The sequence below is a fragment of the Rhamphochromis longiceps genome, linkage group LG3 (assembly GCF_057381845.1).
Source record: "Rhamphochromis longiceps isolate RC_006_pf linkage group LG3, R_longiceps_female_GT1.1, whole genome shotgun sequence".
NCBI lineage: Eukaryota > Metazoa > Chordata > Actinopteri > Cichliformes > Cichlidae > Rhamphochromis > Rhamphochromis longiceps.
In genome coordinates this window covers 25,200,004-25,218,076 of record NC_140559.1, presented here as the reverse complement: position 1 = coordinate 25,218,076, position 18,073 = coordinate 25,200,004, and the positions used below count along the sequence as shown (strand labels likewise).

General features: G+C 41.2%; 1 protein-coding gene across 2 annotated transcripts in view; it reads right to left on the bottom strand.

Annotated features, from left to right (window-relative positions):
* rbm46 (RNA binding motif protein 46) overlaps nucleotides 1-18,073 on the bottom strand; it is a 34,441-nt gene that overhangs the window by 10,730 nt on the left and 5,638 nt on the right. For both annotated transcript variants that reach the window (XM_085390919.1, XM_085390928.1), the window contains exons 7-9: nucleotides 15,743-16,136; nucleotides 3,143-3,342; nucleotides 1,188-1,290 (exon numbers count right to left, since the gene is read on the bottom strand). In XM_085390919.1, the coding sequence (XP_085247045.1) occupies nucleotides 1,188-1,290; nucleotides 3,143-3,342; nucleotides 15,743-16,136 (697 nt within the window). The remainder of the gene's footprint in view (nucleotides 1-1,187; nucleotides 1,291-3,142; nucleotides 3,343-15,742; nucleotides 16,137-18,073) is intronic.

The following is an 18,073-nucleotide window of genomic DNA, read 5'->3' as shown; positions in this document are numbered from 1 at the left end:
TGGACAAAACCCACACAGATCCAAACTCATCACAGAAAGGCGTGACGGTGTCCTCCTGTGTGTGGACCTTGGAAAGTTTTACCGGAAACCTCAACTTTCTTTCCTTGTTTTCTGTCATTTACACGCCGCTCCAATGCTGGAGGTCGTTGAAGACCAAGAGGAGATGTAACCCCGACAAAACCAAAGCAGAGTGTCTGCTTGTTTGGCTGCACCTAGAAAATCTCTACATTGGGGCTGTGTTATATCGTCTGCTATGCAGTTACATTCTAAACGAGATAATATCGAGATGATATCATGTCAGAGATCTGCAAGCGATGCACGTCAGCTGATGTCGATTTTGTAGCTAAAAGGCGAGTTACTTCCAACAAAGAACAGTTTCCAAATTATGCAAGAAAACAAGCAGTTTCACTGTTGAGTACATCCAGGCTACGAAGGAGAAGATGCTAGCAGCTGGTCATGTGCGACCTAAATGTAAACAAACGACTGGCTAACTGCGCTCCACATGATAGGAAGAGTAGGGACGGAAACCACTGATGTTGTTACATGGTGGGACTTTCAGCAGCTGGTTAAAAAGATTGACCTAACTTCATCCTAGCTAACAGGCTTTTTTACACTTTTATTTCATTTCCAGAGAAAACACTACCTACGATACTTCTTAACTTCTATTTGCTGCATGCCAAGCTGCAAGCATCGATTAAAACACCGTTCAGTTCTTTTATCTATATCATCAGAAACATCGTTATTAACAATTTCTTTGAAATATTCTCCTACAATTTGTTACTGTCCAATTAAAGTTGTGAACTGTTACCAAAGACGAACCCTGGTGACGTCCACCGCACTCTCCAAATGAGTCTGACTTACTGGAAGAAATGCAAACCAAGAGTGGGGCTGAAGAGCCCCAAATAACAGACCCAATACTCTCAGAACATCCCTCAGTTACGACACGGTCCTAATCCGTGTCCAAGTCCTGGTCTGAGGTTCAACTCAACACACTCTGCTCTCCAGCACCCTGGCATACACCAGGGAGGCTGGGCAGTGTGTGGGTGTGGCACAAGCTACTCATTTATTCACATGAAAACTGTTTACTGTGTGTGTGTGTGTGTGTGTGTGTGTGTGTGTGTGTGTGTGTGTGTGTGTGTGTGTGTGTGTGTGTGTGTGTGTGTGTGTGTGTGCGCGCTGAGGAGTACCCAGGTTCCACAGGGTGGTCTGAGCAGCAAGCTCCTTGGCATCATCCAGCAGAGCACACAGCTTGTCAGGGATGTACGTCCTTCGTGTGGATTGTATCACCACCTACATGTACGTACACACACGCACACACACATAGTGTTTGGTTAATGTAGAAACAAACAATCGTTTCACTGAAATGAAGACACACAAAGACCGGGGAGGTAATTAATGGGGTAAGTCACAGTCAAAACTGCATTGCTGGGAAACAAAAGAAAAACAGGCGAGCTGCTGGCTGGTTTTATGACTGTTTCTGTAACTTTAACATCTTGTGAAACAGTTTAAATAAAAAAAATTTAAAAAACAGCTTTAAATGGAACTGCTGAATTTTACACACACTACAGAATATAAACGTTATTTTTTTATGTTCATATGCTGATAACACAGGAAGAATCTGGATGTTATAACGGGATAATGTTAGAGATGGTCATGATATGTAAGACTTCACTGAAACAAGAACACGTAATAAGCAAAAATTCACTGAATATCAATTTATTTGTACTTTTAAAGTTATGTTTTTAAATGTTTAAACTGAGTAACATAGAAATATTTCTCATCTATGTACATAATTGTGTTGCATTTCAGCTTTGTGACGTACATAATTTACTGCTGTGGACTTTGCAGCCCGCAGCACAACCCTGTCCCACCAGGCTGTAAAATAATCTGTCCTTGTGCCTGCAGCAGAATCACATGTATGGAATATATAGAAGCTATAAATAATTCAGTACGGTCAAGCTGTGTTTATATTTGTGGTTGCGTCATTAATGTTATGCATGGTTACAGACACACACATATTTCTGTATTACACCTTCTCGCAGCTGTTTATGGAGATTTATGGAGTACATGTTTATGCATTAATGCAGTCTGCAGTGCTCTCGTGCACAATCTCCTTTTTATTTTTATTACTGTTGTATATAAAAATTTTGCACTTTAATTTAAAAACCATCTCAGCCTTGCCTCTCTAACTTTGCCTCCAAACCACTCAGCATGAGCTGTTCCTCTGATGTCCTCATTTTGTAATCTTTTCATCGTGTCCTTAGCATCTTCAGCTCGACTTCCTGTCTTTTTGTCCGAGCTGACATCCTCAAACCTTTCCTTTTACTCTTGCTGTTGTCCTTCTGCCACAAATCAACCCTCACACTCATCTGCACCCAATCCACAAGCTTAGCCCCCTAGGTGCTACATGTGGTACAGGTGGTATTTTGTTCATGTTAACAGGTATGTTAACGTTAGCTAATATTAGCCAGAAAAAAATCAGTCACCTATGTAATCAAGCCCATTTGAGCTATGACGGAAAACTAGTGTCAACAACAACAGGAAAACTGATTTATGGAGTGAAACGTTTAGCTTTTAGGGTCAATCCTGAGCTAACCTTAAGCAAGCTAACATTATTCAAAAATCTAGTCTGTGATTTGCCATTTCCTCCAAACTTCCAAGGCTGATCTCGTAATTTAGCTGACCTTTTTCAGATAATGTCACAAATCAGGAGTCACTTGATTCATTGAGTATAGTCAAGTTACAGCTAGGAGTTAGCTTCCTAACCTAGCAAAATGGCATCCAAATGAAAATGCGGATAGCATGAGCCACAACAATATTTCATAGATAATAGCAAACAGTATTGATTTTAGCCATAAGTCTATTGTGTAATCGCACAAGTTAAGAAGTATGACTAACACTACTTTCTTTAAAGACAGCTACAATTAGCGTGGATAGAGAGCTAGCTAACACTTAGTTACACAGCACATGGAGAGGTGCTAATGATCCAATACACTGTAAAAATGTCAGTGCAGCAACTCTAAATGTCATTAACTGGATCCTGCACATATATAAGGACAATGGATGTGCATAAATTCCGACACCTCTCAGATATGTTTAACTGCATGCATGTTTATGTGTTAACATCTAGTCAGTCTGAAACCTTGTACAGTAACAGAAGCTTTCCATCCTGCCCTGGTGTGGAGTACAGGTAGTATTCTGGGGGCAACCAGCAGTTTTTGCAGCAGTAAAAGTCGAGCAGGCTGACGGCCGAGGTGATCTGACTCTGCTTGAGCGACAGCAGGCTGGTGCCAGTGAGGGGGGTGCCGGGCAGCAGGGGGTACATGCAGCGCTCCAGGTCATCTGACGGTACAAACACATATACAGGGGAGCAGCATTAAGTTAGACGGGTGCTTCCTTCAGCTCAAGGTACATACGACTTCTTTAAGACCTCACAGAGTATAAGAACAACATCACAATGAATAAGAATTTGCAATTCGTCTCTTTAATTTATATACACCAGTAAAGCCAGTTGTAACTTAACCTGTGAACCCAAAATACTACATTGACCTTTACATGAAACTACCAGCAGCAGGAAAAAGTTTCATGTTATATAAACACTCTTGTGGAGCGGACAACACAGCGGAAAAATTGTGCCGTTTATGCTGGACAGCGTAAGTGTTTCACTCACATTTGTGACTTGAAAATCAATTTAACGGAGTATAAACCCATGTAGGAGCATGTGTGAATAAAAGGCCTTAAAAGATTCAGCTTAAATGGATCCTACTTTTCTCAAAAAGCCCACTGAAAACACCACAGCAGAAAAGATGATCCTGCTGATTTCACAGCCTCTCAAAAGCCTCTCAAAGAGGCAGTGAAGTCAGGTGGAGACAAATAAAATGTCTCTGAAGTCTCCACAACGGCAGCCCTGTGTACCCTTTAGTGCTAAAAAGACGAGTGATACCGACATGCAGGGGTGTGTCTAAAGGTGGGCATAGGTGTACTATAGTAATTTATTTGTGGAATAGTCACGAGGACAATTTGAAAAGATTTACAAATATATATCAGTTTTAAAAATTAGATTAAAAAACCTTTAGTTTATAAAGCACCACATGAATGAAACGGGGTAATACATCGGGCCGTCTCTTCTCTTCCACTTATCCACTTCAGGTTCTGATTGTCAAAATTTATTTTAAATATTTAATACCCTGTCTCGTCCATATATCAAAACCATAGGGGATACAATGGTTGTACTGCACATTAAATATGGATAACTCGATATGATGACATTTAAAATACTGGAGGCAGCCCGTGCACTTATGGCATGAATTTGAAAATCCTAGTTGATTTCCAGTCTCAGTGAGCTTGAAGTCAAAGTCAAGGTCATTGAGACTTGAACTTGTCTGTGATTTTCAGAATCCTGCGTCACTTAGTCTCAAGTTATGGTGTTCACTTCCCCTCCTGGCAGGGGGAGTATTGTTGCAATAGTTTTTGAGTTAATAATTATGGATAATTAATAATTATGGACGTAAACAAAAAGATGTATAGACTAATATAACAAGGGAATGTGTATAATTATTATTATTTATTTATAGTGTATAACCAAAACAGATATATTTGATCAGTTAAATAGGGGTGGAATAAAAAAAAACCTTTGCTTCTTTTTCGGTTTTTGAGCAGGAAATGTTTTTGTGAATGTGAATAAGATGAATTTCATAAATTTAATGTTTACTGGTTTGTTTTTCGTGCGTAACATTTGTTACTTATATATTCACGACAAAGTGTTTGTTATGGGCGAGTCAACTCTGAACCACTGGCAGTGAGGTCAAGCGAGGAAACGTACTTATGGTGAATTTCTTCTTTGTTTAGGATTTACTCACTGGGATATAGAATAGTTGGGAACCCATGGCAACCATCAGAAAAAGCCTATTTTAGGTAGGAGTCACCACTGGAGAGCATTCTTGGTGAATAAAGGGTGGTGTGATGGCGCTGGATGAGCATCATTCCTGCCCCCCAGTTCTTCTCGCGGTTCACTGAGTTTAATACTTTTGACTGCAGCACAGTAACAACCAGGCTCATCTCATCACTAAAGCAGCGATCATAAAGTGTGACTGACTCAGCTCTGATCCATCTTCCCCAACTTTTCACTCAATTACTCCCTCACTGACTCTCAGTTTATCGGGCGACAAATCAAAACCCAGAAATAACTTTAATTGGTTTCTATCAGCAGGTTTTTTTCAATTATGCAACGTTTGAAACTGGTCTGAGAGGGAAATGTGGCAGTAAATGAAAAGAGGTTGCTCAGCAGTCCTTTGGGTTTTCATCTGCACGTCTGTGTCGGTGCACCTCATCTTGCAGCCTCACTTAAAGAGGCTCCAACAAACTGAGCTCATGTACATCGTATTGTTTTGGTTTAATTTATGAAACTAATTATTTTCAAGTTGTTGCGTAATCCCCCTGTTAAGTGCCAAGGCTTTAGTCTTTTTAATGTGCAGCAGTGCTTTGATGAGTCCCCAGAAATGATCTGACCATCCTTCTTGCCCTCTGAAGTTTTCCATTAGCTCTGTTTGTGTGCAGCACGTCTTAAAGGTTTTAAAAACACTGAACACAGTTAGCATTTCAGAAAAGAATCACTCTCGGGTCACACTCAGGTTTGAGTGTGAACATTAAACTTCTATCGGGACTTTTCCATAGCGAGTAATCCAAACTACGCAGCTAGGACTGGGCGATATATGGAGTTTTTAAACATATCAATATATTTTTATATGAGATGTGACAATATCGTTTATATCGATATAGCATCTCTCTTTCGTCCGCTTTTGACTCTACGCTGCGTTACTCTGCCTCACCTCGCACCTTCACTGAACAACTCCCCCTCCCCCATCGCTTCACCTGCAGGTAACGACAAGATGGACATGGAGCTATCAAAGAGGAGCCGAAAACATTTGGAGATGACTATTTTAGTGCTGTCAGCGTTAATCTCGTTAAAATGACGTTAATGCCTTAACTTCTTAACTTATGGCTTTAACAAAAATATCGAGATATATATCTTATATCGCCATCCAGCTGAAGAATATCGAGATATGAGTTTTGGGTCATATCGCCCAGCAGCAACATATTCATGATCAACCTCGTGTTGTGGACGTTCTCTTGGTTGACTCAATAAGAGTAATGTATTCTGAATACTTTGGATTACTTAATATATTATCATGCTTTTTACAACTACATGAATGTACTATTGCTGTGTGACTTATTACTATTACTGAAGGTTACTCTCCATACCAATACCAACTAGATTTTTAAATCTTATTATAAATGAGTAACAGTAGGTTGACATTAGGTAAGGCTGCAGTGGTTATTATTATATTTACATGCTTCCAGCTCCCGTTTCTGCTCGGTGACAGCTCGTACTTTTCCACTCTCCTTTTTCTCCCTCCCTCGCTCACAGACACATAATGGGTATGGCAGTCCATTCTCCCTGCAGCACGGACTACACTGCCCATGAGGCTACATTCTTTAGGGCTATGCCTGTAGCAGTCTGCTATTGCCTTCATATTAAATTATTAATTAAATAATCATTTTAAAAAAATATTACTTCACGTCATTATGTGGGCTGCAAGTAGAGGTGACATTGGCCGTGAGATTGAGACACAGACATTAGAGTCCCTTAATGTGTGTTTTGTTTGCGTTTCCACCAGCGTGGAATTACCAAAAATAGAGAGGGCACAGCCTAACATATAAAACAGGAAAATACCGCCGTGTAATCCATTTATTTCAACAAAGTCACTGTATTCTGAGTATCACCCTTTTAAACTGTAATGGAATACAGTTACTCATATTTTGTAAATACATAATGCCCGTACATGTATTCTGTTACTCCCCAACATTGACCATAGCTCTGTAGCTAGCCACCTAGTAGCACTTCATTATACTGCATGTTAACTAGCCCAACTGATAAAAGTTGTAGTAGCGCTCTACTGTGTACTTGCCTGTTTTTTAATAGAAATCCTTCAATCATAATATATTATATTATCTTTAGATGGAAACTAACTAGCTGACTTACATTTCATAGATATCTGTTAGTGCCCGTTTCATGGCGCTAACAGAATTTGGATTGTTTTTAACTCTTAGCAGCGCCTCAGCATTTGTTTTAGGCAATTTAAGGGGCATTTAGCCTTGAAATAAAAGATGGCTTAAGTGGATAACACTAAGACATTTCTAAATTTACCAGCTGCCATGAGTCATGGAGTTTTATTCATTCAGATTTATTCAGCACACCTGCTTTATGCAAAAATCACCAGTTTGAAGCCAGACAGAATGGCCTAGCAGAAGCAATCAGATGAGGATCATTGTGCAGCCTCTTAATGAACCATACAATGCCAGGTCTCCATGACACCGGACACTCATACATGTTTACAACTCTCTACTCGACACAACAAACGGCGAGAGTCACTATATTGTGGCACTTTCAGCACTTAATTGTTGCCTTAGAAAGGCTGAGGAGTAACAAGAAAACATAAAATGATAAAATTAAAAACAAGTTAATTAAAAAAAAGTAGAAGATAAATGATGCATAAATGATCACAAACAATAATAAAGGCTGAGGACAATAAAAAACAATGTTTAAAAAAAAAGAAAAAAAATCACATAGGTCTATAAAAACACCAATGTGATTTTTTTTTTTTTTTTTAGAGGCGATGTGAGGGAATTCTGTGAGACATGTCTCCTCGGGCAAATCAATCCCAGCGATGATGGGGGGGTCGTGATGGCAGAAGTTATAGTTACATTTCAGATGTCTCTTTGATGGCTGATGGTGTAAAATTGAGGACGGCTGTACAGAGAGACGGCAGATTTTATTGTGAGCCGGAGGCCGAGTGGAGAAAATGATGGATGGGGATAAGCGGTGAGACAGATTTAAGAGAAGCTCGTTTGGATCATTATCTGAATGAAACTGAAGCGAGGCGCTGCGATTAATGGAAATTAAACAGCATAGTTTCTGCCACAGCAGCCATCATCGTAAGTATGGGTGACACGGGTCAGCCCGACCTCCAGACTAGAGATGGCACGATACCACTTTTTTATGTCCGATACCGATACCGATATCATAAATTTGGATATCTGCCGATACCGATATGAATCCGATATAGTGTTTTTTAATCAACAAAACTGTTTTTTAAAATATCTTGCTGCATTTTGCAAGTCTGCAAGTTCATACTCAAGTTTAAAACAACAACTACACTAAAGCTATTCTGTTATACCTGTATACAAAAAAAATATTTCATAGTTCAGCAATACTGATCAATCTAATAAACTTAGACCTACACCATCCTCCCTATTCTGGTATTTTAAAGAGTACTTAGCGTAAATATTAAGCAACCTAACTAATAGGGTTCCAACTCCCAGCAACAACAAAAATAAATAAATAAAAAATAGGGAACCACCCCTCACGCGCCACCTCATGATGCTTAATCGACGTAATCAACCTTAATTTGATGCAGTGTGAAAAAAAATGCACAGAAATCAATTATTTTTCAAGAAATATTAAATAGATTCAACATCTTTCTTCAACAAAATTGCAGACTGCACAGATGGTACCTTCCCAAAGGAAAAAGTACTATAGCTTACTAGGGTATATATATTAGACTTAATAGTTACTATATACAGTAATTGACTTCTATTCATTTTACATCAAATTAAAACTTTGTGTGTCAGATAATTATTTATTAAAAGCTAGACATTTTAAATGAGAATAAGAAAGAAAAGTATGTCTTTGTGCCCCCTTTTCCCAGTTAATGCCCTATCGGCCCCCCTGGCTAAACTTTGCTAGATCCGCCCCTGCACAGTTACCAGCGTCAGCTACGTAGAAAAAGATCCTGGTGTAGAAAGTAATATTAAATAAATTCTAACAACAGCTTATCAAGCTTAAACGTGCTGCTGTTGTTCAGCCGCTGGTTTCCTCTTTCTGGTGCAAAGTGGGCCAAAAACAAAGACGGACTCGCGACAGAAAAGCCGATCAGCTGATCATTTAAGCAGTTTCACGATTGAAGTAGCAGCCGGAGAGCGAGAGGCAGTCGCTCGTTAAGCTTAACGCAGGAATGCTTTACAAACATTCAGAGATGGACTTACACACTTGCTTTACTTCTCTCGGGGATAACTTTGTCGGAGATGAAATGCCAGGTTGCTAGCGAAGCTCCAAATGCTATCCAGACCACCGACAGGTCCGGCATGCCACAGCCGCTCTATCACGTGATGCATACTGCTCCGACATGCTAACGTTCTGAGGTGAGTTACGGCGTGTTGCAAGTTTTGTGAGGTGCTTTCGTGATATTTAATGGATCGGATTACATTTTTTATTTTTCTCCGATATCCGATCCAGTCATTTAGGTCAGTATCGGACCGATACCGATACGTAATATCGGATCGGTCCATCTCTACTCCAGACACCGGTCACTAATGCAGGACACTGTCCGCGGTGATAATGTCTGTATCTGCGGTCGTGTCGCTCTTTTTTAACGGTGGCAGCTGTTTTTCTTCTCTGTCAGGCCATCGGAATCTGAGGACGGTGATTTCTACAAAACTTCCTTTTTTATTTCTTCTTTTCCATCTTAAAGAAGAGGAAAACAAAGAAAAGAAACTGAAGAGGCCAGGCTGACATCTCTGAAGTAGAGAATGGACAATTTATATCTGACACAAAGATGAGTTAAGAGTGTGAGCTTTGTCAGTGCTGAGGTGGTGAACGCAATAGACTTCAGAAATATCAAAAACAGAGTTCTTCAGCTAAATGAAGTGCCCGAACAGTAGACGGTGTTTGTGCCTTCTGGACCACTTTAAAGCAACTATCTGACAAACAATATGATTAGCTGTGAAGTCAATTGCACTAACAGCCCAGTAAGTCAGTGCTTCAGATATCTGTGTGCCAAGTAAGAATCCTGTTCCAAAATGGCCAAAACACTTCAGTTGAGGCCTGGAAACATTAAGAAACCAGTCATGGTGGCTACATCTATCCAAATACCTGAATCAAAGCCCATGGCTCTAAGCGACACAAAGTCAAATATGCATAAGGACCCTTTATGGAAAATAAAAAATGAACAAACCCTAAAGGTTGAAGGCTTTGTTGGAGAGATGAGTTCGGAGGAGTTTCGACTCTTTCCCCAATAAAGAGGACATATGACAACCTCCCCTTTACTTTTACAAAAACTTTACTTTTACAGAAACATGAAGGTCGCTGTGAGGGACAGCAAGCATAGACCCATTCTATATCACTCTGAATCCTTTTCAGCAGCATCTTCCTGCTGGGTTGGACGATGAGTTAACATGATGATGTCATCGAGTCTTCTGAGTCAGCAAAGCGCTGTAGATGTTGTGTTTCTTCTTCTTCTACATCAGACTTAATGCACTCTACAGCTACCATTTTGCCAGTTTCCCAATAACAAGATGGAGATTTTTATTTTTGTCTAATCTAGAGCCTTCATCTGATCTGAATCTTCTACAGAAATAAACCAACTTGACGCCTTCCTGAAATGGAGAGAAAAGACTGTGTGTGGCTGAATGTGGACAGTGGACAAGATCTGAACCCTCCCCAAATGAAACCTCTCTCTCTCTCTCTCTCTCTCTCTCTCTCTCTCTCTCTCTCTCTCTCTCTCTCTCTCTCTCTCTCTCTCTCTCTCTCTCTCTCTCTCTCTCTCTCTCTCTCTCTCTCTCTCTCTCTCTCTCACAACCACTTCATCTCTCCATATCCTCGTCTCTTTCTGACATCTTCCCATCATAAATATTTCACAGCCCATTTATAGCAGAGTTAACTCACAAACTTTTCTCATTTTCAGAAAATCGCCACGAGCATGAGGGAACATCAGCTCGTACTCTGACACCAGATTATTATTGCGGCTTTCTCAATATATGTGAGAGGCTTGATAAATGTGGTTTGTAATGGATGAGACACAGTCAAAACCTGCTCATATGTACAGGAAGAACAATCTAGGCTTATTTTCCTGGCAGAGTGAAGAAACAGAATGACCCTGTGTTACAAAAAAGGGAAAAATAAAAACAAAGTGCAGCTCATTAGAAAGCCGCAAGCGGTCCAGAAGAGTTTATTCTGACAGCAGAAAGCACTTTCTACTCTCCCGGGGAGGGGATATTGATTGTTTGGCACTACACATGATTTCCTGTTAGAAATGGGAATTATTTTAGAAATAAATAGTTAATGCCATATTTTGAGAATTTATCTGCAAGTCAAAACGCATGCTGTGTATGAACAAGCAGACCTGGACATCCATCCATTTCCTTCTCCTTATCTGAAGTGAGGTCGCATTGACAAGAGGGTAAACTGACCATTTTAGACCCCTTTCCCCACCACCACTCCCAGTTCATCCTGGGAGATCCTGATGTGCTCCCAGGTCAGGTGAGACACAGAGTTCTGGGTCTAATCCAGGTTTTACTCTCAGTTGTGGTAAAACCTCCTGAAGGATTCTGACCAGAGGCCTTCCCCACCTCACCTGGAACTCCAGCTTCTCACCCTGAGGCTGAGACCAGACAGTGTGGAGGATGCTTGTATCTGCGATGTTATTGTTTTGGTCATTACCATGATGATCTCATGTGAACAGGTGGTGGCTGGACAACCCATTAATTAAAGGTTTTGTGGTGTACTACTGAGGTTGGGCCAACTCTGGTGGAGTCAACACTAGGGATGGGTACCGGTATCTGACATAAACGGTAGTAACCAGACCGAAAAGCAGCGCACATTTCGGTGCTTTTTTTTCCTGAGATGTCATACACTTTGAATTCTAGCCAATCACTTTACGTTTCCGAGGATAGTAGGCGGGTCCAGGTACGTACGTTCTTTTAGAGCAGAGCTACATATTAAAAATGCCCAAGGCTAAGTGGTCAAAAGTCTGGCTGTACTTCACAGCAAAAGATGCAAACTCAGCAGCCTGCAACAAGTGCTTTAAGGTGATACTGTGCAAAGGAGGTAACTCCTCAAATCTGATGAAACACCTGGCGACGCATAGCGTTTTTTTTAAAAGCCAAAAAATGCACCGTATTTGATAGCTTGCTGCGAGACCTCACACCGTGCACATCTACTGCGGGTGGGTTGCCTGTTATCGGACCCGGAGTTAGCAACATCCCCCAAAAACCCGAAGAGGAGAGTCCTGGCCCCTAGCCCTGCCAGTGTAGCAGAAATGATGACGGATGATGATGCAGCAGCAGCCGTTCTTCTCTGCATGAGTAGCTTAATGTTGTTCGTGTGTAATTTACGTTGAGTAGGCTAACCACGTTGTTACATTAATGCATGTAAGGTGAACTAGCAAACACCGTCGTAGCTACATGCGGCTGTCTTCTTGTTTGATGACAGATACTCCCTTCACCCTGGCCAAAAAGGCTAAAATGACCAAAGAAAAAGAGGGAAACAGCTGAACATGAGAGGTTTTTGGACAAAGTTTGTGTTTTTTCCATTGTTTAAGCACTGCTTCCAGCCTAGAGTGATGCCATAAATCCCCTATAGCTGCAGAAAAGGCTAACATTGTTATCTTTTTACAAAAAAAAAACAACAAAAAAAAAAAAAAACAGCTGAACATGAGAGGTTTTTGGACCAATTTTGTGTTCTCCATTCTTTAAGCACCGGTTTGAGCACCGTTTGAGCACCGGCACCATTTCAAAAGTACCGGTTTGGCACCGGTATCGGATAAAACCTAAACGATACCCATCCCTACTGACAACACGCAGTGAAAACATGCTCGAGCTTCAGAGTAGGTCCACTCCTCCACTGCCAGCAGAGATTTGATGTTACCCCCTAAATCTGAGGGTAAGACTCACCTATTTCCTGAGGAGGCTCTGTAGTTGGAGCACAAGCTCCTATTTTATAAAACTACTCTACTGCCATCCCCAAACTGGATTCTGTATGTTTGTAGCAAGCAGTGACCCACTAATATAGACACTGGCACCTTAGTTCTATGGTACTCAAAATCAACATCAGCCAGTATTTGTTGTTGACTCATTTTCCACCATAATTTGCAAATAAATTCTTTAAAAATCAGACAATGTGATTTTCTGGACTTTTTCCCCCTCATTTTGTCTCTCATAGATGAGGTATACCTATGATGAAAATTACAGGCCACTCTCATCTTTTTAAGTGGGAAAACTTGCAAAGTTGGTGGCTGAATAAATACTTTTTCGCTCCACTGTACTTTGGTTAATTCTCAAGGAAGCAAATGACTACAAGAGAAACATAAAACTGTTTAAAACTGGTGACAAACTCAGCCAAACTTTAATCTACAGCTGGATTATTATGAGAGATATTCGATCAGAACTGATGAGAGATGTGGTTATTATACAGAAAATGAACAATTTCACAAATAAAACATCAACTACAGATGAGGAGAAGATCTATGCTGCACAGTTCTATCTAAAATTGAACTGAGAATGACAGAAAATTCATCCACGTTGTTCAATGTTTCACAGAAAATATTTAAAACTGTCTGACAACCAGCTTCACAGTTTTATGCAGCCGGTTAAACTTTGAAAAGGGGGGACTGATTTGACTCCTCACAGAGGAAAAAAAAAATCCATTATACATTAAACTGATGACTTTATATGTTTTTAGTTTTTGCTCATTAAAAAGTTTTAACAAATATTCTTCTTTTTTTCCTCCCTACAACTGCTGCAGCTAATGAATGCTTTCGATTAAAGTTGAACTTTCTAGCATGTTTTGGATTCATTATGCAGTTGTGGTCTCCACTCCCACCCCACCTGCAACCTCTCCTTCATCCTCCACTCTGCTGCTCCTATCACAAAGTCTGGCCCAGGTTTATCATCATCAGTCGACAGTATACCAAGTAAAACTAAACTAACAATTACAAGTTGTTGTGATAAAACATTAGAATTCACTTAAATAACAATAAAAACTCAATTTTAGTGAAAATTAAAACTAAATAAAAATATAAAGAAAATACTTTTAGGTAAATGTTATTTTGACTTTAGAGAAAACCTACTGGTTTTCCAGTAAAATTAAAATAGTCCAGTTAGTCCTGAAACCAAGTCCAAATACAATATGTGTTTGTTAATGTGAGGGAGAGACACGTAATAGTGAAGCTGGAACGAGCAGAGAACGTGAAGGTGGATTAGTTTAAATCCCCGGAGACAACCATCCAAAGAAGGAGAGGGGAAGACGAGACTGCAGTCAGGGGTGGTTTACGAGATATTAGAGAGAGCTGCTGTGATGTGTGGTTTGCAGAAGGTAGCACTGACAAAAAGACAGTGGATTGTCATAGGGCGTGTCCAACATGGACGAGATAATCAATGAGTACATCAGAGGGACAGGGCAGCAGTTTGAAGAAATTAAAAAGCTAAAAAGGCAAGGCTGAGATGGTTTTGGACACGTGAAGAGCAGATAGTGGAGACAGAGCTGCCAGGCAAGAGGAAAAGAGGAAGGCCACAGAGACAGGGTGAGGTGGAGGTAGACGGTCCGCTGCTGTGACCACTGAAGGCAGCAGTTGAAAGAAAGGAGAAGCAGACTGTGACCTGAATAAAAAGCTGTCATTTTTAGATGTGCCGAATCTTCTCCCTTACATTACTTCATATTTTTGTCAGTGAAATCTGCTATTTTCTGCATAATGCTACTTCTACGGTAAAGTGGCTGTTGAGGTACAGCCGGTCATAGACTAATCCAGCCTGCATGCCAAAGTAACTGAAGCCCGAGTTGCTCTCTGGTGCGTTTATAAGAATGTGAGTGTGTAGGAGGGATGTGGTCTCTGGCCTGCTGCAGTGGAGAGGTGGTGCAGTGAGCTCATGGGGTGGTGCCGGGATGTCAGAGGGGACAGGTGATAATGATGGCACTGATGACTCGCTGCCCTTTTAAAGTGATGAAAGAGACTGGTGGAGCGCTGTGTGTAGCGGAGAGAGCCACAGAGAGAGCTGGCTCCGGGCTACAAGACAGTGCCAAACATAAAAAGACGCTTGTGGTCAAAAATAAAGCCGAAACCATGACAACTGTACACTGTGTGGGTCCGGTCATTTCACAGTGTTAGATAGAAAGCTGGTGTGAATGAGGCATGTTGCATAGAGTAAAAAAAACACTCTTTAAAAAAAACAGTCCATTTGCCAAAGTTTACATCTGATTTTGTTTAAAGCAGAGCTTTCTGTAGAGTTTTCACTGTGTTTATTTGGGACTTAAAGTCCTTAAAAAGTTCAAATTTATCACTGACTGGTGAAAAAAATTGGAAAGAAGAAATCAGCAGTCACCCTCCATGTTCACTTTAGCTCAGTTAGCCTCTCATGTGTTTGACCTACACACGAGTAATACAAGAGTACATGAGGGGCTCAGCTCCAAATACTGGACGACTCAGTAAAAATAACTGAAGGGAGCCAAAACTTTGACAGCTGCTTCTTCATCTTCCCCGGGCATTTCAAAACTCCTGGCCTCTTGCCTCTGTCTCCTAACCCTTGGACTTCACTTTGAGAGAAAACGTCATTGACACAAGACCCTTTAATAATGCCAATCTGTGGATCTCTGCAGAAGACCGTCTTTTTCACGTCACTACAACATTAAATGCAGGTTATAGAAGCAAAGCCCACCAGTGGCTTCATTAAAAAGGCTGGAAATTGAAAGAAAAGGTAACCTGAGACTATCAAATTACATATTATTTTCTTATTTTTCCTGCCGGAGACTTTGTGCCTCTGGTTGGAATCGTACCAGCGACCTTTCACTTCTACATAAGAGGCAAAAAACCCCCCAAACATATAAAAGATTTCTATTTTTTCCCCCACTTACCTCGACTCCCACTGTAGAAGGGGTTTGTCAGTGGCAGGGACACCAGTCTCATTGGGTCTCTTCCCATCATCCCTCCATCATTCTTGTGCAGCCCAAATGTCCCGTTTCCTCCGTTCCCTCCTCCTCCTCCCTGACTACCTCTGGTGCCGCACTTCCGGCCAGCTGCACCTCCGTCTTTGACACCCGCTGGTTTGGCCAGCGTCACCTCCACAGCGGCTCCGTCGATCTGGGCTCCGTTCATGAGGCTGAGCGCGGTGAGGGCGTCGCTGCGAGAGCGGTAGTGGACGAAGGCGTAGTCGGTGAGCTTCTTGACTCTCTCCACGCAGCCCGGCTTGAAGCGGGAGAACTCCTGACGAAGAGTTTCCTCCGACGTCTCCAGCATGAGGTTTCGCACCTGAAGTACAAACGAGATAAGTGGCTGCTCAGGCTTTGAAAGCAGAGAATGAAATAAAACACACAGCAGACAGACGATGCAGATCACTTTTATTCCTGGTAACCATGTCCGAACAGCAGCAGGAACAACCCTCTGGCACCAAAAAAAATGTTAGATTTCACATTTTTAGTCAAACCTTTTCAAAAATGATCAAACAAAAGGCGTGTGGCATTACATGTCCTCGTTGATCTCACCACGTTTTGACCCAGAACCATTTTATTTGTCATGATTTCACCTGATGAAGTGAAAACAGGCTTCCCCACTCACACCTTACCTCAGGTGACCTCAAAAGGTCACATGACAGTGTGGTCTCAACCCCCGGTGATGATAATGGCTAAAGCCTTTTTTCACACATTGTGGGTCATGTGATCAATAGAGGGTTAACAGCCACCTAAGAGGAGAAACTCAACTACAGTTTAAACTCCATCTTTTGGTTTCAGAACTGAAAGCGCCTCTTGGGTGGGAGCAGAAATGTCTTCACGAACTTAAACAAGTGCAGCTGCCTTCTATTATTTTTACAAGCTCTTAAGGAGCTAGTGTTGGGCAGTGTTAGGAGAAGCTGGCTGAGATATGCACCTAGTTTTTTCAGGTTTTTCAGGAAACTAACTGTGACCAGACCAAGCTAATTCTGGGCTTAGACCCAGAATTAGCTGGAAAGATTATTTCTCTCGTCTGGCCTGGAAATTCCTCGGAAACTTCCAGGAGGAACTCAACTCTGGATGGAAATGGTGTCAATTAAATCACCAGAATAACAAAATAAATCCAGACAGGCAGAAAGTGCTGGGAGTTTAAGTGAAGAGCCAGACAGGAAGTAGATTTGCTCTGTCACTAACCGTTTATCAATACAGGACACTAGGTTGCCTAGGTAACCCTGTAAAGTATTTATTGCCCTGCCAATCAGCGGTACCCAATGGCTTGCCTCGAAGCTGAGAAATCATTTAATTGATTTCCCATCATCTCTGCTCGCCGCGTTGCTTCTGTTTGCTTCCTTTTGGTCTCGTGTGTTGAGTACAGATGAATTTAAATGGTTTTTTTGTGCATTTTTCTATTCAATTCAAACAAATCACAACCGCAGTCGCCTCAAGGTGCTTTATATTGTACGGTAGGGACCCAACAATATTACAGAGAAAGGCTCCTGTATGTTTAGTGTCAGCAGCTTTTGTGGCTCTGCTATTTTCTAGCAGCTCGATGGTGTTTTAGAGCAGCTGAATTCAGAATAAAGCTGTTCCCTGTTTTTGTTGTCAGACAACTGCACAAGCATGAAACAGGCACACACACCCTCCCTGTTAAGACCTAAAAACAACTTATGGCCATAAACAGTTGTTTCAGTTACTTTGCTCTGCTTTTTTATTTTGTTCAATTAGCCTTCTTGCCAGCGATAAACTTGTATATTTAGTTAAGCCCATCTACCAAGTCCTGCCACACAACTTTTCCATGACATGCTCAGCAAACTCAGCCCAGTTTAATGCAGAGATGTGCATTAAACTTAATGGTAAAATGATCGGGAACGTTTTGGTTGAGATTCCCTAGATGGAAGACCTGAACTGAAAACCAGCTCATTCGCGATGCATGCAGCAAACCAGCAGGATAAGCCTCAACTACCGTGGAGCTGCAGATTTATCCAGGAACAAGCTTTCTGTTTTGGACACGTGAGCTTCATCGAACTCCTTACAAACACCTTTAGAGTTTTAAAGATTTACTGTCTTTGTTACAGCCAAACCGAAGCAGAAGACAGTGGAGCTGGTGACTGAAGAGGTATAACAAGAGCCACCCGAGCACATTAAAAAGCATCCTGATTAGTGTCTTTGAAACTCCATCTAACACCAATGTTAGTGAAAAAGTCTTAACAAACTCAAGCAGTCACATTTTGTGCAGACGAACAGATTCTGCTCGACTTC